Below are 26640 nucleotides of genomic sequence, written 5' to 3'. Positions count from 1 at the left end.
AACTAGCCAAAGTTTCTGCCCCACGGCACAGAGGCAGACTGTCTCCCCAGGTTCAGGCGTATTTTCACATCTGTCAATTGACCAGTGGATTCTGACCACCTGAGAGTTACTGCAGAGTCGGCACAGGAGACTCAGCTGAGAAGTGGGGTACTTCTTAACATACCTTGTCTGCTACCAATGGGACTGAATCCACAGCTGATGGCAGCTCAACCAAAAACATAACCCTGTATCAAGTTGGCCCTCAGAAGAGATTTCAGGACCTTTTTGCACAGGTTAATATCAAGTTTCTTATTTGCTATGTGGTATTAGAAGGATTAGGAGAAACTCTGGCATCAGAGCTAGGTTCAAATTCTGATGTCTAAAATCTCATGGTTAAAAAGTGGCTACAAGTGCTTAAATTTCTTAAAGGTCAGGTTCCCCATCTGAGAAGCGAGACAGACAGTATCCTACTTTAGAATGCTACTTTGTGGACTACTAGAGGTAATTTATACACCACCTAGCACAATACCTAGACACAGGAAACATCAAATCAGTGTTTACTGACAAGAAAGCAACAAAAGTAAGTACTGTGGTTCACTGTGACATCTTTGAAGGTGCTCCTACCATCTCTTCTGAAGAAGGGTGCTAGACCAGGGCATAGATAACTATCCATACTGTATGCAAGTGAATTAGGAACTGACCAAGACAATGCAAACAAAACCTTTTAAAATCTAATTTTATTCCTAAAGTTGAAATTAGCTAGCAGGTAGCACTGAAAATACACCTTCACTATACAAAACAGTGTAAACTGATTACACATTAATAAAGAATTTTAGCACACACTTCTAAAGAAAGAAGCTAGATGCAGCCGTTGCTATAAAAAGCTGTACACCTGAACAAAAATGGACATGTTTAGTCTAAGGCCCTGGCAGTTGCCTGTAGAATGTCAGTTGTTCCAATTATGTTTAAATGCAGAAATAGCAACAATATGGAAACTGACATTCATCAAATATTAGCATTTAAAATATACAAGACTAATAAAGTTAACATTCAGAGGGGCCACTATTCAGCATGTTCCACGTCAGCCACTTGTGGACAGTGATCTCATCTAAAGAGAACCGAAGTTTCAAACATCTGAGTAGTTTAAGTTAAAAATAGGATGAAGGGGAAATAGCAGGGTAAGTGTCCTCCAAAGACGAGTCGATGCCCACACGTGGCACAGTCTGACTTCAACAGTTGGTATTTACAGGACTTAAGAGAAAGCCCGCAGAACCCGGGAAGCTCCTGTGTCCACAGGCAGATAGGCTCATGGCATGGACCAGTGTTTCCATAACTAAGGATATACCTTTCTGTCCCCAGTTAGTAGTGAAAATAATTTTTAAAAATAGCTTCGGCCTTTGAACAGTAAGTTTCCAGTCCCTTCTGTGCACTGAAATGTTTGGGATCAAGGTTGGGAGCAAGTGTCCTGTTGGGGAGAGCCTCAGTTTCAGGACTTGAACACGTGCACAGCTCGTACCACATACTGCCGGCAGATGGGGCACTCACTCATGCGCTTGCCACACTTGGTGCAGGTGACCATATGCCCACACTCGAGCAAGACACAGTCGATGACGGCATCCATGCAGATGCGACACAGGCTATCATCCTCTTCATCCTGCAGCTGCAGCCGCTCACCATCTGAAAGGCAACAGAGTAGTTAGGGCCTCGGGTGTGGCCGCCCACCTGAAGCCGAGCAGCCATCTGCTGTGACCACTGCAAGTGCTGTACCACCCCAGTGTTGTACCAGAAATAATCCCAACTTCTCTGCACTTTGGTTCTCTCAACTAGAAACGGCAATAATACCTATACCTCAGGGTTTTGTAAAGAATGCAATGCTTGAAGTACCCAAGAAATGTTACCTACTCATTCCTGTTTTATAATCTTTGTGTAATTTAAGAGGTATATTTAAGGATATATTACTTCTAAAGTTAGGAAAAAGAAAAATAAAGAAGCTGTAAGTTTATTTTTATAACACATGGGCCTTGGAATCAGAACACTACTGGAATTTCAGCTCAGCTGCCTGAGCTGTGTGGCCATGGGAAAGTCACAGTCTCTGGACTCTCATCTCAGCAGGAAGAGCAGCTTTCATTCCACACTCACAGGAAAGTCAGGAATAATCATACATCAAGTAGTGAAGGACCTCCTCCCCACAGCCTTAGAAGAATCTCAGGCCCTGCTGAAGTCTAACTGAAAAGGGATGGGCCATCCTTGCTCTGTGCCCAGATGTAGGTTCTCAGAAAATCCGGGCTCTGAATAAAGATGGTGAATGAGTTAAAAAAGTTAACCTCAGTCTGAGATTTAGCCACAAAGGTATGGACTTTGAGGCTTTTCTTCTTAGAGGTCACAGAGAGGATCACTGGGAATCAGGAATATAGTTAGAACAAAACAAGAATTCAAGCTTGAAGGGCCAGTAGTCTCTGGGCCTAAGAGAAATAAATAAATGTTTCACAGCCTGCCGTGTCAAGAGATTCTTGTCATCTGGGGTCTTAGTTCATGGCCCGTGATGACTGGTATGGACCTGGGAGAAAGAATCTCTGGGATGAGATGGCAGATGAATCGATGGAGAAGATGCTAGGGGACACCCGAGATTAAATCAAAGCCAGGGCCTTGGTCTCCTCTCCTGTGTAGGAGGTTCCTTCTAACTTAGGACAGCAGAGGAGCCAGAGTATGTCAGGGCTGTTAGGGTCAATGTTGGCATAAGTGGCTGGAAGCCAGTAAAGCTAGGAAAGATTCCAGCTGGGCCCAAAACAAAACGTGTGTTCCATCTAAGCCAGAGATTGAACCAGTGTTAGATGAAGCAGTGAGTTAACTGAGAAAGACACTTTGGAAATCATGTGTCGTGGCCTCCTACACCATAAACACTGTGAGGGTGGGAGTAGCCACGCATTACCATCGTGTACTGCACACAGCTATTTACATAGTAAACTGGCACTCCCCTCACTGCTGTAATAGCATTTCCCAGCCAGCAGCCTGACCCCTGAAGGCTCTGAGGATTGAGGATTCCTGGATCTACCATTGTGGCGTCATCTTAGAAACAGGTGTGCCAAAATACATCCCGCATATTCTGGGCATAAACCTGTTCATCAACAAATGCTGTATTATAACCAGCTTTTAAAGAAAACTCAACATGATAAAAGTTAATCATGGGAAGACTGTTTCAGTCTAGATAAGAACATAAAATTTGTCAGTCTGAGTACCACCACTGAATTATTTTTTCTTGTCCATAAATGTTGTATAGCTTGGCCCTGTTACACCAGCTGGGGGAGGATTTCTGTGCCACACTTCATTAATAAATAGTTCAGAAATTCTTAGCCTTTTTGTGATTTATACAGAAACCTACAAATACTTGATGCTAAGAACTACTTAATGTCCGGGCTGTAAGGGATTTTCCCCCATGCTGTTTAAAGCTACAGTTGAGATAACCAGGTACTGGCCTGCCAGAGGGGTTAATGAGAAAAACAAGCATTTTTATAGAGTGAAGGAATTTGATTAGTTTCTAACAAATAGTTAATTATGGTAAGAAAAACCAGACTCAACAAATAATTATCTAACATACTTGGCAATGGTGGTCTCAGAGCTAAAATCACATAATGAACTTAATACTTAACAGATCTATACACAGGCTCATATAACTAATTTAAACTCAGTAAAAAGGTAGATAGCTTTCTCAAAAATAAATCTGACTTAATTGTGATAGAAGCAACCCAGTTTTTAAAAGCCTAAGGAATGACACCGTAGGGCGAAAAATGAAAAAATAAACCTACAGGACTTTTGGTTTTCTTCATTCTCTTTGTATAGCCGGTTTACTTTCTCTACCAGCTCCCATTTTTCACAGCAGCCAGAGTAGTTGACAAAATTCCGAGCCAGGATTTCCTTCAGCTGACGCACACTCATCCCTTCCACATCTTCAAGGCTTGACAAGTCAGACAGTGAAGCTCTTACTCTCTTCCTGGAGAGCCCAGGGGTCTGAAACCACAGAGCATCCATTACGCCTGGGTCCCACAAGTCTAGACCACCCTCACCCTATACTCAGTGGTCCTGAGTATTTTTCCCAGACTTCTCAGCAGTCTTTCAAGTGTTTTAATATATGGTCCCACATTCAAACCAGAAGAAACATCCTGTGCTAATCTAGAGCAAGTTCACAGGGGCATCTTCCCTTCCTGCCAGATGGACATGTCAGGGAAACCAAATTTTATGGGAGGTCTCACCTGCTCCTCCACATTTTCTTCTTCTTCTTCATCATCATCATCTTCATCATCATCATCATCATCGTCATCATCATCGTCATCATCATCATCTGTGTTTGCTGAAGCTATTTCACTCTGTACCTACACACACAATATATCTGATTAGCTCAGGAATCATATTTCCCTAACAGCATCTACCCAGATTTATCACTAGAGAAAATCTTTCCACAGATCCTACTCCCAAATGACCCAAAAGCCTTGCATACTCCATGTTGTCCTTGGATCCTGAATGCTGCTGCCCCTCCCAAAAAATTGGGCCCTAAAAGACTACATAGAGAACTTACCTTCCATAAAGTTACCTTGAAACACAAATTCCTATGTATGTATATATTTCTAAAATCTAACCAGAGTATTAACTCCCTGAGGAAGGTCCCATAATGGAATGCCAAAGCCATGGAAGGTAAGAGATGGCACTGCGTCATTATCAAAGGATCTGCAAATGGCTGGTTTAACTGGAGCCTCTACAATGCAGACAGAAAAAAGCTAAAGCTCTGACTAGGGTCAGCCCAAGCGTCAGGGGCATCTCAATTGAAAGATCTCAATTCCACGTCACATTTAAACTTTCTAATTCCAAAGGTGTCTTCCTAGACATCTTCACTGATGGTTGATGGTAGTTATAGTTTTAAAAATTCCTCAACAGAGAAACACTTCAGAAAAATTCCTTCAATCTGTGTTATGTACCTTCTTCCACATCCTTTGACTATTTTTTTTTTTCTTTTTCTCCAACTTCAGCCATCTCTAGATCTTTTGACTATATTTTGATCATAGCTCTACAATAGTCTAGGTCAGTCCCCAGTTTCAAATATTCCTTCCCACTGATTCACAGACACCATGTTGTATTAGGATATTAAGTATAAAATGTCCAATTTCCTTAAGTACTCAGTTAGACAGTTGGTATCTCTGACATTTCACTTTGCCACTTCTTGTTTTATTTTTGTGAAGGTACATCTTCATTCTTTCAAATGCATGGTTTGGCTTATGATTTTATTCAAAATTTTTTTAGAGCAATTTTTGTGAAACCATGGATAAGTCAAAAATGTATTATTTTCAAATATGAGTTCCGTCGTGGAACCAATGCAGCACAGACAGCTCAAAATATCAATGAAGTGTTTAGGAAGGATGTGGCTAATTACTGCACAAGTATGTCGATGGTTTGAAAGCTGTAGTGAAAGTGAATCCATCTCAACCTACACGTGAATTAGCAGCAAGATTTGATGTTACTATTCCAACAGTATTGGACCATTTGAAACAAATGGGCAAGGTAAAGAAGCTGGAAAGATGGGTACCTCATGAATTAAGTGAGTGTCAGAAGAGAAATCTTGAGGCTTGCCTTTCTTTGCTGTCATGACATAAAGGCGAATCATTTTTACACCATATTGCTATGTGTGATAAAAATGGATTCTGTTTGACAATCCCAAGTGTTCGGCACAATGGTTGGATAAAGATGAAGTGCCAAAACACAGTCCAAAACCGAATGTTCATCAAAAAAAGCTAATGGCATCTGTTTGGTGGTCCAGTGCTGGTATTATCCACTACACCTTCGTGAAACCTGGGCAATCACAGATGTCTACTACAACCAATTGGATGAAATGATGAGGATGCTTGTGATTAAGCAGCTGAGATTGGCCGATAGAGACAGGCCAATCCTCTTGCAAGACAACACTCAACCACATGTCACACAAACAACGCTCCCCAAACTATAGAGGCTGGACTTGGAAACCATCATCCACCATATTCAGCAGACCTTGTGCCAACTGACTACCACTTCTCCAGGCTTGGACCACTTCTAGCAGGGAAAAATATTCAATTCTCAACAAGCTGTGGAAAATGCCTTTGGAGATTTCATTGCCACTCGCTCTCCAGGCTTCTTTGCTGCTGGCATAAACCACTTACCATTAAGATGGCAAAACTGTGTCGATAGTTTAGGTGCATACTGTGGATTAATTGTACTGTTTCTTGTTTGAAATATAATAAACTGAACTTTTGATTTGAAATCGGACATTTCATATTTAATGACCTAATATAGCATCCAACAACCCATACCTCCCAAATGGTGTCACATACCCGAAAGTGGTACCAAAGTCAGATGTGTCTTATGTTTGCATCATCATAATGCCAGTTCTCATTTGGGAAATAAAACTCCTGGCTTGGACTTACCTAATTTAAGACTACAGTCGTGTGTTACTTGATGAAGGAGATACTTTCTGAGAAATGTGTCCTTAGGCGATTTAGTGGTGCTAATAGAGTGTATGTACACAAATCTAGACGGTGTAGCCTACTATACTACATACCTAGGCTATAGGGTATAGCACCTATTATAGTATTTCTAGGCTACAGACCTATGCAGCATGTTAACTCTACTGAATACTGTAGACAACTATAACACAGGTAAGTGTCTGTATCTGAACATCTCCAAACTCAGAAAAGTTATAGCAAAGGCCAGGCGTGGTGGCTCACACCTGTAATCCTAACACTCTGGGAGGCCGAGGCGGGTGGATTGTTTGAGCTCAGGAGTTCAAGACCAGGCTGAGCAAGAGCGAGACCCTGTCTCTACTAAAAATAGAAAGAAATTATATGGACAACTAAAAAAAATATATATATATAAATAAAATTAGCCAGGCATGGTGGTACATGCCTGTAATCCCAGCTACTCGGGAGGCTGAGGCAGTAGGATCGCTTGAGCCCAGGAGTTTGAGGTTGCTGTGAGCTGGGCTGACGCCACAGCACTCTAGCCCAGGCAACAGAGTGAGACTCTGTCTCCAAAAAAAAAAAAAAAAAAGAAAAAAAGAAAAAAAAAAAGGTATAGCAAAAATATATTATAATCTTATGTGACCACCATTGTATATGTGGTTTGTCATTAACTGAAACATCACTAGGTGTCACATAATTGTATTTGGAAGGCAACTAGACCAAATTTCCCTATGCGTTAAGACAGGGTCTTGCAGTGTTGCCCCGGCTAAAGTGCAGTGCCTATTTACATGCGTGATCATAGTGCATCTATTGCCTCAACCGCCTGAGCTCAACCAATCCTGTCTCAGACTCCTGAGTAGCTGGAACTACAGGCTCATGCTATCATGCCCAGCTTCTCTTTGCTTGTAGTAACCCCTTTAGTGAAGAAAATTAAATGTGAAGAAAACTGTTCAAAGTAATTCAGCATTTTAGAATCACTCACATACAAGTGAATATTAATTACAAGCCCTTGAATGTTATTCAATCAGGATGCCCAAGGACATCATTGGGACAATATTCTAATTACAATTAGTAAATAACTACATTTTTTCACTAATCCAGATGCCCCTTTCATTATCTAACTTGGAACAATTTCACTGTAGCCAGGCAAGCAGGCATTAAGATAACTTTCACTCCTGATTGTTTTACGGTCACTGACACTTATACAAATAGTCCTGCAAATGTGTATATGCTACTTTTTCAGTCATTACTTCAATGGTGTTTAACTATTAATATGTAAGATAGAGAAACTGAAATGACTAAGGCCAAGAGATTGATGAGCTATTTTTGGACCCCTCAGATGGCAGACTTTGGAGCTACCTACCACCTAAGCACTCAGAGACAGCAGAATTTAGCTGGGTGTGGAACCTCTACTCTAGCCCATGACTTCTATTATCATTTATCTGAAGTCATCAAGCACTAAAGGCCCCACCATATGGCCAAGAGTAAGTGTGCCAGGCTCTGGGTATAATTAATTACCCCTTCATACCTGTGCAAGCACTCCAGATCTGGAGGTCCGGTCCCCATCCAAAAGCTCTCCCTGAAGTGAAGACATAGTAGCAGAGGGGGCTGTATAGTTTGAAAAAAATGAACGTGTAAAAAAACTAGACGCCTGGGACCTTGAAGAATTCAGACTGCTTGTGTCCATGTCATCCTCAGAGCCTAGTCCATGATGGCATAGTACTAGATCTACCAAGTCTTCTTTCTCTCGACAAGTATCTATTGGTATGTTTCTAAGAATGAGATACTGCCGTAGATCCTTCACCTTCAGCCGCATTAACTGAGGGCGCTGAAAGGCTGTCTCTTGTAGTAAGTGACAAGTAGAACATCTACGGAGATTCTCTTGTAAGATTGAACAAACTGAGCAAAAATCCTTCTTGCAGTCACAACAAACATGCTGAAGAAAGAGAAAAGCAGCATTTAATGATAGCAAAATATAAGCCATTATGGAAACATCAGTTTTCTTTTTGCCTTCTATTAAAATTTAATTTTAGTGCTTATGAAGTCCCCTGTGGCACCAGACTATTTTCACAGGCATTTTAGTGTTCCAAAAGCCATGAAAATCAAAATAGTTATTGCCAAGGCACTTTGGATTTACAGAAGTTCAAATACAACCCTTTAAGAAAAACATACACTCTTATGTTAATGAATTAAAACCTTTCCACCCCTTGGTACAAACATGTAATTAGCAGAACAGAGCTGACTTGAACCACATGGAACAGAAAACATAACACAAACTCTTTTCCTACATTAACAATTTCCCACATTTAAAGAAGAAAAAAAGCATAACACAGAGAGGGAAAGAGAAAGGGAACTGATCTCTCAAGGTCAATCCAAGAAAATAGAGGACCCACTAATACAGTAATCTGTAACCTACACACCCTTAATCACAACCAAAGCCATTCCACTAGAGAAGCTTAAAGAGGACACTAAGATGTAGTCATTCCTGCTTGTGCATTTTTCCCACAAGCTGGTATTTTTTTTCCCTAAAATATTTCCAAGTACTGAACTGATGATCAAAGAATGTAAGGAGGCCTAGCAATATGATGGTTCTCAAAAATAATAACTTTCCATCCTAGTGAAAATAACTTTTAGCATAAGTACTTCATGTTGAATTTCTGAACAATAATTATCTTTTTACATTAATTTCTTCATTTGAGAGTTAAAATTATAGTTAGGGATAAATTTTTGAAACTTGAGATCACAGTTACAGTAAATTATTTCTGAACAAAACTGCAGACTAAAATTTTTTGCTTCAAGAAATAACCATTATGAAAAATCAAGTGGTACAAACAGGCCAGAGTTCAGCAGAAAGGATGCCTGAACAACATGAAAAATAACAATGTTTAATCAGAAAATTTGAACAGTAATATAATCCCTTCAATTAAATTTTTTCTAAATGGGAAATGGTTAATGGGATGAAACTTTTGCTATTTTTATAAAAAGAAATAAAGATTCATTAGCTATCCAAAATAACCTACAATCAAGAATTGATCCTTGTGTCTTGTTATGTAACATTTCATCCAACTCACCTTCTTCCTAAAGACTGAAAATGAAAGTCCACAGGCTTTGCAAACTATATTAGACCCTTCCGTGGTTGCTGGTGGGTAGGTGGAAAAGTCGGGGTTTGGTGTAAATCTGAAGGGACCAGCGGCTCCTGCAAATCCTGACTGCTGGCCCCTGACAGCTCCGGTTCCCATGACTTCATTCAGCAGCCCACAGCATGAAGCCCACATAGATGTGGCACCAGCCTAAAAAGGAACACAAGTGCCACAGTTTAAAACGAAGTGAAATCTGGGCTCACTGGGATCCTCAGAGAATGCTAAGCTATTCTGGAGAGGTAAGTTTGCCCTAAATAACTTTGAGATTACTATATTCCTTTGGGCACCAAAATTTCAAGCTATTTGGAAAAAAATAATTTTCTAGTATTTCCAAACAATCTCTAGCACTGGAGATACTCATGGTATCTTCTTAGACAAAAGGAAAAGATACAACATGACCTAAATGTAAAAAAAACAAAAAAAACAAAAAACAAACCCACACCCACCCAAACACACAGATACATGTGCACCTGCACAGGAAAAAAAAAAGATTGGACAGAAGTTATGTCCTGTGCTATACCTGGGATATGTTTGTACTAAAAAATTATTCACTTTTCAACCAAAATTCAAAGTTTCTGAGTGTCCTATATCTCATCTGGCAACCTTAACCTGGTGGCTACTATACTAGGTGCCACAGTTATATAGGATGAGGCAGATTTTCCCAGCTATTATTTAGCAGAAAAAACATAAATTCAAATTACTTAATTTCATTAAACTTCTGTTCTCAAATTTCTAACTGGTTATAATATACTATGGCATATATAACTTATTTTTAAACTATGACGGGAAAACATTAAAACAGCAACTGAAACTCTCTCTACATTTTAATGTATCATGTATAATTTATTTCCTTCTTTAAATTTTTCTCTACTTTCCAAATTCTTCATAAAAAATATATTCATTTGATATCAAGTACTTCTTTTTTTTTTTTGAGACAGAGTCTCACTTTGTTGCCCGGGCTAGAGTGAGTGCCGTGGTGTCAGCCTAGCTCACAGCAACCTCAGACTCCTGGGCTTAAGCAATCCTACTGCCTCTCAGCCTCCCGAGTAGCTGGGACTACAGGCATGCGCCACCATGCCTGGCTAATTTTTTCTATATATATTTTTAGCTGGCCAGATAATTTTTATTTCTATTTTTTAGTAGAGACGGGGTCTCGCTCAGGCTGGTCTCGAACTCCTAACCTCGAGCGATCCACCCGCCTTGGCCTCCCAGAGGGCTAGGATTACAGGCGTGAGCCACCGCACCCGGCCTCAAGTACTTCTTAAACAGCATTTAATCTACCTTTTCAAACTGAAAATACTAAACATAATTTTCAATGACTTGATAACCACGATGACTGTCCAAGGTGTAAGGGCTATTTTCCACTCCACTAAATGGCCCAGACCTAATGTATTGCTTTTTGGTTTTTTTTTTCTCCTTGTCTTCCCTCTCTCTGAGCCACCACAGCTATCCCTACACCTACCTGTAGTAACTGTCTCCTTTTTAAATATAATCTAAGAACCCTGATAACCCAGCTTGTTAGAAGTATATATAAAAGAATAAATTTTCAGTGAGGGCCAAAGGTATTTTCCCATGCTTAAAGTATAAAAGCTACAGTGTTTAGAACAAACAGGTTTTTGCCCCTTGTCCTAATTCTTAAGCATATTCTAGAGCCTAGATAATGTGACAGGTAATGGAAGTCTAGTAGCCGAGGTATTATTAGTTAAAATGGCAGCACATAACAACACAGTTCCATTTATTTTATTATCTGACTCAAACATTTACGGTTTGTCCAACAAGCTCAAAAAAAAAAAAAAAAACCTTAAAAGGTAATTTGAAATGCAATGGAAAGATAATACTATTGTTGTTACTACCCAGAAGTAATATAGGGAAAGGAGAAGGTAAAGCAGTAAGAAACCACAATACAAGTCCAAACAGTCTTAAGTATCAAGGTCACTGATTCAAGTATTACATGGCTTCACATCCAGTAATTCAATTAATAGTGATGCCTTTAAAAGTCAGGTAAAGTTATAATTAATAGTTCATGCCTTTAAATCATTATATACCTCAGACTCTAAAGTCATGGTTTGCTTAATCATAAAAGCATGAAAATCCAGATTTACTCATTTAAAATGATTGTTCTTTTAAGTAAAAGATTCATCTGCAGTTCTTTCAAGTAAGCTCTCTTAAAACAACTAAAAATATTTTGAAGTCAATTTGCACTAACTTTTTTGGGGGGAGGGGACTACCTCAACTGTAGAAAGTACCACCAGGACTAACCTTTTCTTCATTCCAGGAGTTAACTTATTTTTTTAGGACAGCCACAGAGCTGTGACATTCTAGTGTAAAAGAAGCTGTTAGCTTATCCCCCTTCTGATTCATGTGATGTTGTCTCCTTAACTAGAGTGAAAGTTCCTCATGAATAGAAACCTCTGTAGCATCCAGCTCCACCATCCTATTACTGACAAATAAACATGTGAAAGATTTCTTCCTATTACCTCTTTATAGGCAATATAGCATTATTTAAATTTTGCATGCTACTTAGAAAGTTCAAATTGTGTTTTCTTGACAAAGAAAAATTAAGGTAAAAGAAATTCTGGGGCCTAGTGCAGTGGCTCATGCATGTAATCCCAGCACTTTGGGAGGCCTAGGTGGGAGGATCACTTGAGGCCAGGAGTTCAAGACCAGCCTGGGCAACACAGCAAGACCCCATCTCTACAAAAAATTTAAAAATTAGGGCGTGGAGGTGCTCGCCTGTAGTCCCAGCTATCCCAGCTACTCAGGAGGCTGAGGCAGAAGATCAATTGAGCCCAGGAGTTGGAGGTTACAACGAGCTATGATCATGCCACTGCACCCTATCCTGGGCAAAAGAGTGAAACCCCATTTCTACAAAAAATAAAAATAATTTTTAAAAAAGAGATTCTGACCTAGTAGGCCAAAAATCTCAAATGACACTCTTTTAAAAGCAGCACTGTCGGCCGAGCACGGTGGCTCACACCTATAATCCTAGCACTCTGGGAGGCCGAGCCCGAGGCCGAGGCCAGAGGATCATTCAAGGTCAGGAGTTCGAGACCAGCCTGAGCAAGAGTGAGACTCCTGTCTCTACTAAAAATAGAAAGAAATTATCTGGACAGCTAAAAATATATAGAGAGAGAAGAAAATTAGCCGGGCATGGTGGCACATGCCTGTAGTCCCAGCTACTTGGGAGGCTGAGGCAGGAGGATCGCTTAAGCCCAGGAGTTTGAGGTTGCTGTGAGCTTGATGCCATGGCACTCTAGCCCCGGCAACAGAGCAAGACTCCATCTCAAAAAAAAAAAAAAAAAAAAAAAAACCAACAACAACAACAAAAAGCAGCACTGGCACACATTCTGCCCTTGCTACCAGAGAGTTTTACAATGAATTAAGGAAGGATACAATTTTTCAAGCCATGTTAATCAGTATGAACATTAAAATTCTAGGGAGAAAATACAGAGCTCTGGTAAGGGAATAAATGGATTTATTTTGGTAAAACAGGTGGAATCTCTGTGTAGATATCAATACTGAAAGGTGGAAAATTTTGTCCCACTCCTCATGTGTCTATAAAATGGAGGGATTGTCCTCCTCATTCACTGGAAGGAAAATAATGATAAAACAATTCTATCCTCTTTCAACCACCTCATTATAAAATAAAAACAAAAAAACTCAAGCCAACCCCCAAAGAGCCCCAGGCAAAAATATGCTGCTATAACCCAATATTTGGAACAACTCAGACCCATATTACTGTTGTTAGCCCAAATACCATAGCAGAAGGAAAGAAGAAACACTGAAAATTTTAGGTTGTAGCCTCTTAAGATCTGTAAACTTAAACTTGGACAAAATCTCCTAATGAGAGAATTTTCTTAGTGTCACATTGAAGGACACCTATGCACAGTTATCCTCTCTGAGAGTAGCATTTCCAAAACTCCAGCCTTCTTGACAGTTCAGAAATTTGAAACAGGGAAGCCCCAGTCACTAGTTTATTTGAAGTACCTTTCTTTCCCATCTAGCTTACTTGAAAAAATTAATTTCCATTTCTGCTTTAAGCCCCATGTTTTCTGGGACCCCAGTGCTGGAATGAAGGTGACTTTAGTGATTCAAACTCCACCTCCCAACCTCTTCGGAGCAGGTGGTTTTAGTCCTGTACCTGAGTGGCTGTGGTCAATGCCTCTCGATAAGGAATTGCCTAGGCCTATGAAAATGCCCTTAAGACAATGATTCTCAACCTTGGCTACATGTTGGACTCACCAAGGAAGTAAAAAAATACTGATGCCTGGGTCCCAGACTCAGAGATTCTGATTCCACTGGTCTGGGATACAGCCTGGACACTAGAATTTTTTTTCTTTCTTTCTTTTTTTTTTTAGAACTTCCTAGGTGATTCTGGTTTTTTGTTTGTTTTTAAAACAAGGTCTCGATACATTGGCAAGTGGGAGTACAGTGGCTATTCACAGGCATAATCATAGCTCACTGCAGCCTTGAACTCTTGGGATCATGCAATCCCTGCACCTCAGCCTCTCAAGTAGTTGGGATTACAGGCACGCACCACCCTGCCCTGCTCTACCCTAGGTGACTCTGATACACAGCTAAGGTAAAAGGTGAAGGCTTGCTCAATCTAAGGGAAGATTTCGTCTTCATGCCTACATCGTTTCAGCCAGTACGTCACCCTCCACAGATTCCTGAGGTGAAGGGGTTGTGCTTACTTCTGAAGCTTGTGCCTATAGAGTTCTAACACCTCAGCCACGTGTTCCCCAAGGCTTGTCTACATTTTTCAGCAGTAGTAGGATATACTTCTAGTGTTTTGTTTCCCTCTATGCTTTCACCCAATCCTTTCAGAAAGGGTCAGCTGAGTTTTAAACAATTTAATCTGATACTTAAGTTAGTTCCTTTCCTTTTTTACCACATATTGGCCTAAAACTTTGCTGGACTTTGGTATTTTTATTTGCTCTTTGGCCCAAACTTTTATTTCCTTATTCCTCTACATGTTTTCTTATATGAAATCTCCAATATTGGGAGAAAATCTGGGATTTCTGGGTCTGTCAAAAGCAGCCATTGTTCAAATTATTTTTGTCCTTCTTCACCGCCAAGTTGAAGAAGCCACCAAGAAGATAAATCCTCCCAGGCTTGGACTCCATTTACCTGGCTCCCCTTTGGTGTGTTTCATCTTCCTGTGCTTTCTCATAAAATCCAATGTCGTAAACTTCTACATGTCCCCTCGGGGCAATGGCGTCTCTACCCACAATTGTCACCTTGATACTCACTTTTTTTTTTTTAGATAGGGTCTCACTCAGTTTCCCAGGCTAGCATACAGTGGTGTCATCATAGCTCACTGTAGCCTCAAATTCCTGGGCTCAAGAGATCCTCCTGCCTCAGGTTCCCAAGCAGCTGAGACTACAGGCACGTGCCACCACACCTGGCTAATTTTTTTAATTTTTTGTAGAGATGAGGTTGCCCAGGCTGCTCTTGAACTCCTGGCCTCTAGTGTTCCTCCCACCTCGGCCTCTCAAAGTGCTGGGATTACAAATGTCAGCCACCGTGCCCATCCTTCACCTAATAAATCGATGTGCCCTACACTGATCTTTCCCCTCTCAAATCTGTCCAAATTTTCTGTTACTACTTGACAGAAACTATAAAAGCAATTGGGGAACTATTTAAGAGATGGTTTTTCTCAAGTTTATTGAATCTGGGCTCCTCAAGTAGAGAGGGGGCCAGGGGTAGGAAGGACATATGCCAATTTATTCTCTGAGCTCCTAACTCCCCACCCCGTTACATTTTCCCTGGACCTCAGTTACCACATGCGATAGGATAATAACTAAAAAGCTTTCCTCTTTTACATCCTCCTTTTAAAAGCTTTGGAGATCTAAGTTCATTTTCTTTCCCTTTCCACATCTGTCTTCCCTACCCTTTAAGCTCCTCCTCTAGTTAAATCAGTCTATATTCCTTTATTTTTCTTTTATTCACTCACTATTCCCATTTTGATAGAAAGATTGAATCATATTCTCCGAACCACTCCATTTCCTCCTAGATTTTCTGAGCAAATCCAATTCCTAGAAAGATAGTATACGAGGCACAGCTCTTTGGTTTCTGAATTTGCAGTAAATTCAAGGAGTTATTGCGCTGCATCAATTCCAAGAGGTATATTCCTTACATAAGGGGGGCTTATCCATGTTTTGTTCATTAAAACAAAACAAAAAAACTACTTTTCCATGAGTGAAGCCAAGGTCTGGATCTCTGAAAACTAAAGCCATGATCTGGGCTTTAAATGACCTGTTTGGGACCATAGTTGAGAGCAGGACTCCATGCAATAGATACCACATGAATCCAAAAGGTTAGAACAATAATCTGGTCAGGCACAGTGGCTGACGCCTGTAACCCTAGCTGCTAGCACTTTGGGAGGCTAAAGCAGGAAGACTGTTTCAGGCCAGAAGTTTGAAATCAGCCTGAGCAAGAGCAAGAGCCTATCTCTACAAAAAGTATAAAAATTAGCCAGATGTGGTGACACATGCCTATAGTCCCAGCTACTCAGGAGGCTGAGGCAGGAGGATGGCTTAAGCCCAGGAGTTCAAGGTTGCAGTGAGCTATGATGAGGCCACTGCACCACTCCAGCCTGGGTGACAGAGAGAAATCCTGTCTCAAAAAAAAAAAAAAAAAAGAACAGTAATTTGTAAAGACAGCTAAATTTCTTCTCTTGACCATGAATGTAGTTCAAAATAACAGAGAATAACAGAAGGAGGCCATTATCTGTCTGTGCCTGGCACAAAACTCCAAGCTCAGGGAATTTAGCTTTGTTTGCAGTTTATTTTCTAGCCATCAATGACTACTGAAAATGACTACTGAAAATGACTTAATAGTTTAATCCCTTTCCTATCCACCCTCTTAAGCCAAAACTGCTCCTGATAGAGCAGCCCTGGGACCATGGTCTGCCTGGCTCTTACCAGTTAAGAACCAGATATCATACGAAAAACTTTCATGGCCCATAGTAAGAAATTAAATTCTAAAACCTGCCTGGACTGCCCCAGACACCTAGATTTTCTCATGTCATTCTGACATCAATGCCAGTTCTGGTCTTTTTTTTTTTTTTCCACAGCCAGTACACCATCTTTTAGGCGGCCAACACTACCTTTTTTTCACTCCCAATTTAGAGCTAATTAAGAACTAAGATAGACAAATGGAAATAGCTGATAATACCAGCTGGAGAATATGACCTTAGCTCTGTAGCCAACTAACTAGTCTTGATAATATGCTACCTAGTAACCAGCACAGCTGACCAAAATAGCTTACCACCTAGTTGAGTGGAGACCAGAATGCCATCCTCCCTCTAGGAAGACAGATCTGAGTAGGTCCCAGAAAGTACTGAGCCAAGCATGTTTAGTTCCTTCACTGAAACTCACTAACATCAAAGTCCCTCTTCTTCTTATAGTAGCAGAAAGGCTGACAGTGTTCCTCCCAAACTGTTCCCCCTCCAGGAGAATGAATTAGAAATTCCCTTCACTCTCTAGGAACAAAGCAGGTAGGGAGTGTTATCCACACATCTAAACAATTTACATGAAAGTATGACTGACAGTTTCTAGCACAAGTTTCCACAACAACAGACCAACAATGTTATAAGCATTCTCTCAGGTTCCTCAGTCAGATTCAAATAATATAAGCCCATTTCTGCACCACCATTTATTTCATTCAACAAAAGAGGAAATGTACAGTTTCTTTGCAAGAGCAGTAGCTCAACTCTCTTCCTGGCAGAGAGCTAGAGTTTTCAAATGGCCTCAAGGTTCAGCTGCCTTTGATTGTGTGTATGATCTAATATGCTTTTACAATCTCTGTGAGAAGAAAATACTTCAAAATGCTCAATTTAAAGAATTAACAAGTTTAATACAAATTTTGAATCCTATTCCAAACTACATCAGGATGTGATCCCTTTTAATGATTCCATCAAATATAATATTAACCAGCCAGACTAGAATGAAGGATAAGAAAAACTATGGTGGTTTCCATGAAGATTAAATGACAGCCACAGAGAAATGGAGACATACATAGACAGGGAGGGAGGGACAAGCAAGCTGATGAGTATGAAAACAACAAAAAACTAAATGATCTAAGTCACAGGTCCCCAACCTTTTTGACACCAGGGACTGGTTTTGTGGAAGACAGTTTTTCCACAGGGGTGGAGGTGGTGAGCAGGGAGGGTGGAGGGGGAGCAGCTATGAGTACAGGTGGGCCATCCCTCACTCACTGGCCTCCTGCTGTGTGGCCCAGTTCCTGGTGGGCCACAGACCAGACAGGTGTGGATCCTTGGCATGGGGGTTCCACAGATCTAAGTCATTCAGTTTTGGTTAAACTAGGTAAACAACAGTAATTAATGCTACCTCCTAAGAGTCTATCTACCTTGCTTACCACATTTCTAAATTAAATATGATAATATTTTTACATAGTTATTTTAAGGATGAACCTAGAACTTTCAAATTCAAGAATATTAATGTTCTCAGATGCTGAAAGAAGCTACAAGGACCAGACAGGGATCAAGTCTTTCCACCAATAAAAGCTTCCTCAGAGAACTCACCTACCATAGATTTTGTTTTAAACTCCAGGCAACCTTTAATTTGCTAAAACTCAATATCCTGGTGTTAAATGATAGGAAAAAGATGTTTCAAATCTTAGCACCAGTGATATAAAAAAGTTTTATAGTTTAAACTTCAGTTGGGTTAAACTTTGCTACAGAACTTAAAGGAAAGCAAAAGAAACAGTTGAGATCATCAGCAAAATCTTTATCCAATTTAGAGCTACGCTCCTTAGAACATACGCTCCTTAGAATGTGAAAGGATTTCTTATTGAAGCTGCTGCTTCAATATAAGCAGTTCCCTGAAATGCAATATACAGGGAACACTGCTTTCTTAATGACCGAATATCCAACCATATACCACAAAGGAAGAGATTCTACATCCTAAATTCTTTCTCTTATACCATTTGGACATTAAGTAGCCTGCAAAAAGAGATGCTGACTTTTAAAATGTAATATTTTTAGACAAAATATTGGCTAAATTGATAGTTTTTACAATAATATGTCCTACAGAAAATAAACGTTAGATTATAAATGTTACCTTCCTCATGTTTGGGCTTTTCTTTTTTTTTTTTTTTTTTTTAACAGTACACTTGATCCTTAGTACCACTCCCCCACCTTTCAGAGAAAAAAAGAAAGAAAAGGAAATTACATTCAGTAGATTATTTTCTCCTTGATATCTCATTTTGAGCTTGGGAGAATAAATATAATTAGCACAATTAAGGGTGAGATCAATATAAATACAGAAAAACATAAGGAGGGTTAAATCAAAGTTACATAGCACCAATTTGGTTTTTTTTAAAAAATCCCTTATGGAAAGTTAATCAGATGTTACTCTAAGGTTAAACAGTTACTTGAGCCTGAGAGGTAAAAACCTGTATCAAAACATCAGTTTTCAAACAAAAACAAAAAAATCAAATGGAGAAAGAAAACATCCATTTCATACATGTAGTATAATATTATCGGCTGCTCCTGATTTGAGTGCTCCTGAGTGAAAATGTACTTATCTAATCGCTTAGCTTTTAAAGTAATTTTAAGTTCACAGAAAGAAGTACTTCCTTCCATGAACGTTCATTCATGGGCTAGAATTCCATGACATCAGGAATCACTGACCTTACCCAGAAATCTACAAATGAGCATACCTACAATTAAACAATTTAAATATAAATCAATATGAAGTTAAATAGTAAACAGCCCAAATCCTAAATTTTGTGAATCCAGTTTCACAGAAACAAAAATAAAAGCATCACTCGTAACTGTCATCTAGCACATCCCGATGTCTATTCAGGTCATTTTGCTTCAGAAAATACATATCTTTTCTACATTTTCAATTGTTACCGAACTTTGTTTCTACAATTTCAACTTAGAGAGCAGTAACTGGCTGGGTGCAGTGGCTGATGCCTGTAATCCTAGCACTTTGGGAGGTCCAGGGAGGGGGACTGCTAGAAGCCAGGAGTTGGAGACCAGCCTGATCTACAGCAAAATAAAAAATTAGCCGGGTGTGGGGGCATAGGCCTCCCAGAAGTTTGAGGTTGCAGGGAGCTATGATGATGCCACTGTACACTAGTCCAGGCAACAGAGTGAAACCCTGTCTCAAAAAAAAAAAAAAAAAAAAAAACCCAAGCTCTTACAATATCCTCATACTTCATGGCAGTGTTCAAAAGCTACCTATTCCACAAATATTCCTTGCTTTCTGTAGCCAAAAGTATCTTTTCTTGCTCCTGAGGATTTTACATTTTTTTGATACCTTATATCCTCTGCCTTGTAATGTGGTTACTCAAGAAGCTCTCCTCTTCTGAATGGCAAACACTTCCCTATAGGATGGGATTGTGTTTTCCGTTATTTCTATTCACCATGTCTCCCTCTTGGCTAACACAGAGAACATGTTCAACATTTCATAGAAAATGAATTTCCAGCCACTAGACACTCTCTTTCAATCTTCCATAGTAAATCTTTGACGCTTTGTGAAGGTAGAGTTAATCTAGCAGCTCACTGTATTATTTTCCTTATCCACACCAAGCACACCTCTTCACTGAGATTAACACAACTGTCTATGTCTGAAAGAGTATCATCACCTTATGACTCATCCCACTTGGTCTGAGTTCGGCAAATGAATCAACACCTGAATTGACTGCTGTACACACAGCTCTTTGGAACTCTCAGCGATCAAGTTGAGAGAATCTCCCCCCTTCCGCCTTCCCCCTTTCCCTAAACTTCTCATCAGTGATGCTCCCACGCTCTCACTCCCACCTTGGAGAACTCAAGCTGTCAAATTATTTGCTGCGTACCTAGTGGCGGCGGAGACACACGTAGCCGGCTCGCGCTCTAGGTCATGGCCCCAACGACAAGCCTACGAAGAACCCCTTCAGGGTGGCATCCCCGCCTTGAGACGTCTCTAACCTGTTAGCCTAGTCCCGGGCCCACCACTCCCTGCGCCACTCCTTTTCTCTTCGGTCCCGTGATGTCCCCGACATTTGGGTTAGTTCAAGGACTCGAGGCGGGAGAGGGCAAAGGCACGGAGGGCTGAGGCGAGCACCGGCCAATCTGCCTCAGGCCCCCGAGGAGGCGCACGGGGCCTGGCGCAGAGAGGGGCCCCCCAGGCGTGAGAGCGGGGGGTGCCCGGTCTCCCCCACTCCTCGGGCTCGCTGGCGGGAAGCACTGTGGGGGCTCGAGAGGGTCCGGGAACCCAGCCTCTCCGCCCGGTGCCAGTCAGGGCCCCAGACGCCGGGCGGGCGACCGCCCTCGGCGGAGCCTTCCGAGATGCCGGCAGGGTACCCGCTGAGGAGAAAAGGAAGCGCTTTGGGTGCTCCGGCCGGACAGAACAGGCGAGGAGGGTCTGCCCGGCTCCACCGGCCCCTCACCTTCATGGCCGCGACCGTCTCGGCTCGGTCGGCTCTGCCCGAGAACTCAACACCATAGCAGCTCCTCGCCCAGCCGACCTCCTTCCTTCTGGGCGGCTATTACGGCGCCTGCCGAGGCGACCCAGCGTCCCGACGTAAGGGGCGTGGTCACGCTCGCCGCGTGCCCCGGGAAGAACGCAGACCGGCGGCCAAGCCGGCCAATCCAAAGCCGATACTCGGGGGGCCGGTCACCAGAGCCAATGAAGTGGTGGCGATGGGGCGGGGCCTCTGGCGATGACGGGTGGGCAAGGCAAGACTTCATTCCGCCCCGAGTGGAGATGGGCGGGTGTGGGCGTGGCGGGAGACGCGCTGTGGAGCGGCTTTCTCGGTTGGGAGGCTGAAATAGGAGATAGCGTCCCCTGAGGAACCTGCTGCAGCAGAAATTTGGCTTTCGGGCCTGGTTGGTCACGTTTGCGGGAAGGAGCGGGTAGGAAGGGCCGTGGTGAATTTGAAAACGCCGGTTGGTTTGAAGGCTTTTGTTAGAACATTCAGAGCAGGGCCTCAGATTTCCTCCCGAGACGCCTCACCGCTCACATTCGGTGATGGCCTCGTGTCTCCTCACTCCTCCGGGGCCTGGTAAGGAGCGGCAGCTGCACACGCTAGGACGCGGCCTTTACCAACAAGTTTTATTGAAAACACTTGGAGAACCAGGGGCTGTCGAATCCCAAGTGCTCTTTTAAGCAATGTTGAAAATAACCAAAATCCTAGCACAATAAAAGGATTCGCGTGATCCCTTGGAATTGACCTTTTTGGACAGAGAAACTGAGGTTGTAAATTAAGGTATCGATTTCTTCAGCTGGACTGGATGAGACTTAGTTGGTTTTGCTACACTTCTCTCACCTCTAATTCAACCAGTATTTAAGATTTCAAATAGACATGAAGATGTCAATTCGCTTTTCGTGAGAACCTAAGACTTCTATTCCTTTTTATTAGTAGACTTGCTTAAACAATATGTGCTATGTCAGATTATCTCACACACACACAAGGCCAGGCCAGTTCCTTAGACTGAAATACTGCATCACCTTATTTTTCTGGCTTCAAATGCTGCTCAGATAATGTAACGTAACTTCCCATCCAGAATAGTACTGGGTTTTCTTTTTTGGAAAAACACACAGAAAGCCAGCCTTTCATTCACCATGTTGGGGCAGCAGCTGAGCTTCATTGGAAGAGAAAGTATTAATTAATTCTTCTAATAATCTAGGTACAAAGAAACTCAATAAAAATGTTCTAGAGACACAAAGCCATGGGTCTTCCTCATTAGAAAGGACCTGGCAGGTCTTAGAGAGTTTATGAATAAGCATATGAAAAGATGCTCAACATCATTAGTCATCAGGGAAATGCAAATCAAAACCACAGATACCATTAAACACCTACTAAGATGGCTAAAATTAAAAAGACAGAAAATAAGTGTCGGTGAGGATGTGAAGAATTTGGAATCTTCATATGTTAGTGGTGGGAATGTACTAATAAACTGGTGCGGCTGCTTTGGAAAAGTCTGGCAATTCTTAAAAAATGTTAAAACAGCTTTGCACAGTGGCAGTATTATAGCCAATGAAGTTTATCTGAGGCGCAATTATTGCTAATTGAAAACTTTTCCCAATACCTCGCCATGACGACTTGAAATATAGTTGGCATTGGCAATTTTTGACAGTCTCTATGGAGACTGAATAAAAAAAAAAAATGTTAAAACAGGCCGGGCGTGGTGGCTCACGCCTGTAATCCTAGCACTCTGGGAGGCCGAGGCTGGAGGATCGCTCAAGGTCAGGAGTTCAAGACCAGCCTGAGTGAGAGAGCGAGACCCCCGTCTCCACCAAAAATAAAAAGAAATTAGCTGGACAACTGTAAATACATACAAAAAAATTAGCCCGGCATGGTGGTGCATGCCTATAGTTCCAGCTACTTGGGAGACTGAGGCAGGAGGATTGCTTGAGCCCAGGAGTTTGAGGTTGCTGTGAGCTAGCCTGACACCTTGGCACTCTAGCCCAGGCAACAGAGCAAGACTCTGTCTCAAAAAAAAAAAAAAAAAAAAAAAAAGTTAAAACATGTAGAGTTACCATATGACCCAGGAATTCCACTACTAGGTATACCCAAGGGAAATGAAAACATATGTTCACCAAAAAACTTACACACTAATATTCATAGCAGCATTATTCATAATAGCCAAAAAGTGGAAACAACCCATATGTCCATTACAAGGAATGTATAAATAAAATGTAGTATATCCATACAATGGAATACTAGGCTAAAAAAGAAATGAAGCGCTGATACATGGTACAACATGGGTGAACCTCAAAAACATCATGCTAAGTGAAAGAAGCCATACACAAAAGATTACATATTTTATGATTCCATTTATATGAAACATCTAGAATAGGCAAATCCATAGAGACAGAAATCAGAGTAGCGGTTGATTAGGGTCTCTGAGGGAGATAGGGGGAAGTGGAGTAACTGTGATGAAAATGTTCTAAAATTGACTGTGGGAATGGTTGCACAACACTGAATTTATTAAAACTGTTGAATTGTACAACTTAGATGGGTGAATTGTATGGTATGTGAACTATATCTCAAAGTTGTTGCCAATGATAATATTGAAGAACACAAAAAAAGTTAATGCAGATGGAGAGTGGGCACAGAAGGGCAATTAAAACAATCAAGGGTAGGGAGAGCTTTAAGTATTGGAGAACATTTTAAAACAGTGCCATACTTGAGAAGACTTTGTTTCCAGAACACAGATGTGTGCCTAGCATAAAGCAAGCTCCCAATATATGTTTGAGTGAATTCTTTTTTCTGGAAGACTGAGAAGGAAAATGATTTTTTAAAAAAACATAAGGGAGCAAATAGGGGACATATGAGTTCACAATTCCCAACTATTTGAAGTTGGGATTTCCTGAAGCTTGAGGGACATTTGTGCTTAAACATCATACTTTCTCAATAAAAGAGATCCATTATGTGATCAAAACTTTTTCTTTGTTTCAAACTTTGTATAATGACACCCTTCTTTCAATTGTGTACTAATTATACCAATTGTGGTTCAGGAAAATTTGGTCTGTTAATGTATAATCATAACAACCTAATACTTTGTATTTCAAAGACAAAAAGTAGGATTGCAAAAACACATGGGATAATTAATTGCAACACAATTACTTGCTTAGGATGTAGTGGAGCCATTCTCTGAGTATTTTTTTAATCCATCAAAAAATTCTTTTATTGAATTCACAATGTTCTGAAAGTAAATAATTCCAAAACATTTCTCAAGTTCAAGACGCAAAAGTTTCATTTTCTAAATTTTTGTAAGTTACTAGTCTATTTCAAGACCATGTGTATTCATAAGACAATAGAGTAGAAGGCTAGTTATTATTCTAGCAGCAGAATCTCTCAAAGATCATTCATGGAAGACAATATGATGAGCCTTTTGCAAAGTTGGTTAGTAACTTGATGTACTAAACTATTTCTTTTTTTTTAATTTCAGAATATTACGGGGGTACAAACGTTTAAATCATTTCTTATTTTGGAAAATTTCAACCACGTATGAAGTAAAAAGAATAGTATAATGAACCCCCATCACCCAGTTTTAACAATTGCCTACATTCTGCCATTCTTGTCTCATCTCTAGCACTTGTATCTCTCTACCCACTCCCCACACCCCACCTGAGTTAAATTGCATCATTAGATTAGTGCAAAACTCTGGTTGCTTAAATATGAGCCAGATCAAAGTATCTGTGAATCAGATCTGGTCTGCTATGTTTTGTTTATCCTCGATCACTTTAACAAATATAACTGTTCTACCTAGTCAAGATAATCCATCTTCTCTGTAGCATAAATTTCATGATTTAAAAGGCCAAAGGGACTCTAACCATCCTTGCTTAACCTGAGTTTGCAAATGCCAAAGTTATAGATAGGTCATAAAACCTACTCACTGGTAGAAATGACAAAGTATCTCTTCATTTGAATGCGGAAACCAGCTCCTATCTGCATCCCGACTGCCTGACTGACTTCCGCTATGGTAAAAATGGTTTCAACAATACTTACTGCACTTCAGAAAACCATCTCTGCAGCTGGAGAACAGATGGCTCCACAGAATCATTTTGTTTTGGACTCACAGAATCTTTTTGGAATTCAGCCAGTGAATTACTTTGGTGACTGGAACATACAATCTTCTTCTGCCTTAAGTTTCTCCATCTGTAAATTGGAGATCATAATTATTAACTAGCAGCGTATCTGTTAAACTTTGCTGAATGGTTGACGACTCCTGAAAGTGAAACAGAAACAGAACTTTAAGGTGGTTTCCAGAGAGGAAGACAAATAATATATGGCCAGTGATATTTCTCTGAAGCTGGAGCAGTTCACAGGCTTTTCTCCACTGATGATCCTCCTTTGCAGACAAACGGGGACAGTGCTTACTTCTTTTCATGGCTTGGGAAACTGAAACACAGAGGAGAGCGCTCTTTCCTGAGGCTTAGTGAGGCAGTGATGAAAGGTAGAAGAGCTGCCAACTCCCCTGTCCCCAGTTCAGTATTAAACTCACCTGTATTACTGTTCTTCTAATAAAGAAACAGACCTTGCAAAACAGGCTCATTCTTGTACAGTAAATCTGCATTCACATATAACCTCTTTCTGGATACTGTAAACATGATACAGTACTGGGAAGCAATTCACCTACCACTGAAATACAGGGTCAATGCAATTTCCCCCTGGAATTCATATATCATTCAATACATACTGAGCACTTCCTATGTGCCAAGCACTGGAAAAAGGGCACAGCCACTGTCCTCGTGGAGCTTAAACTACTATGATAAAATAAAAATGTCAGAAGTGGTGTACTGGTTTCCTAAGGCTGTTGTATCAAGTTACCACAAAACAAACTTAGTGGTAATATAAACTAGGTGGCTTGAAATAACAGAAATTTATTCTCTACAGCTTTGAAGGCCAGAACTCTGAAATCAAAGTGTTAGCAGCTATGCTCCCTCCAAAGGCTTGAGACAGAGCAGGGACCCCTCTTTGGAGCCTGCCAGCCCCCCCACCCCCAAAGCATGGAAATAAAGGAAAAATCTTGAGTCCATTCAAGGCAAGTTCCAGGCATGCAAGTTCTCACTCTGTCGCCTAGGCTGAAGTGCAATGGTGCTATCATAGCTCACTGTAACCTTGAAAATCCTGGGCTCAAGGGATCCTCCGACCTCAGTCTTCTGAGTAGCTGAGACTACAGGTGCATGTCACCATGCATGGCTAATTTTTAAAAATTTTTTGTAGAGACAGGGTCTTGCTATGTTGCCCAGACTGGTCTCGAACTCCTGGCCTCAAGTGATCCTCCTGCCTCAGCCTCCCAAAGTTTTGGGATCTCCCATCTAAAAAAAAATGTATCTATCCTTTCATTCATTAATTGACACAAATTAAGACCCTGAAGAAGGATTTCCTTCCTTTCTCCCCTACACACACACACACACACACACACACACACACACACAATGAATAAAATATTCATTCAAAGAACTTAAAATAAGCAGAATAATATTAGAGAACTTCTCTGGCAACTTAATTGCTTTTGTGGTTCAAGGTCATTAGGAGCCTGAAAATAAAGAGTGAAAGAATCATCCAGTTTTTAA

At 40.9% G+C, this 26640-nt stretch overlaps 1 protein-coding gene and 1 non-coding gene across 2 annotated transcripts; one reads left to right on the top strand and one right to left on the bottom strand.

Moving 5' to 3' along the window:
- Window positions 1-700: 700 nt before the first annotated feature.
- RNF34 (ring finger protein 34) lies at window positions 701-21137 on the bottom strand. The gene is made up of 6 exons (XM_045534894.1): window positions 21002-21137; window positions 9527-9745; window positions 7984-8391; window positions 4227-4346; window positions 3783-3984; window positions 701-1656 (listed from the first exon to the last, which is right to left on the bottom strand). The coding sequence occupies exons 1-6, from the start codon at window positions 21005-21007 to the stop codon at window positions 1466-1468; spliced, it is 1146 nt and encodes a 381-aa protein (XP_045390850.1). The 5' UTR covers window positions 21008-21137; the 3' UTR covers window positions 701-1465.
- A 1425-nt stretch (window positions 21138-22562) lies between these two features.
- Window positions 22563-22703, top strand: LOC123626301. Its single transcript, XR_006730791.1, has one exon. It is a non-coding gene; the product is annotated as a U4 spliceosomal RNA (small nuclear RNA).
- Window positions 22704-26640: the final 3937 nt, after the last annotated feature.

The sequence above is a fragment of the Lemur catta genome, chromosome 21 (genome assembly GCF_020740605.2).
Source record: "Lemur catta isolate mLemCat1 chromosome 21, mLemCat1.pri, whole genome shotgun sequence".
Lineage (NCBI taxonomy): Eukaryota > Metazoa > Chordata > Mammalia > Primates > Lemuridae > Lemur > Lemur catta.
Note: the sequence above shows the minus strand (reverse complement) of the source record. Positions and strands in the feature narration are given on the sequence as shown.

Coding starts and splice junctions, on each gene's coding strand:
- RNF34 (XM_045534894.1), bottom strand. Junction 8,392..9,526: donor TTTCAGTCTTTAGGAAGAAG/GTGAGTTGGATG, acceptor CTCTTTCTTCAG/CATGTTTGTTGTGACTGCAA. Junction 4,347..7,983: donor GATCTGGAGTGCTTGCACAG/GTATGAAGGGGT, acceptor TTGTGTGTGTAG/GTACAGAGTGAAATAGCTTC.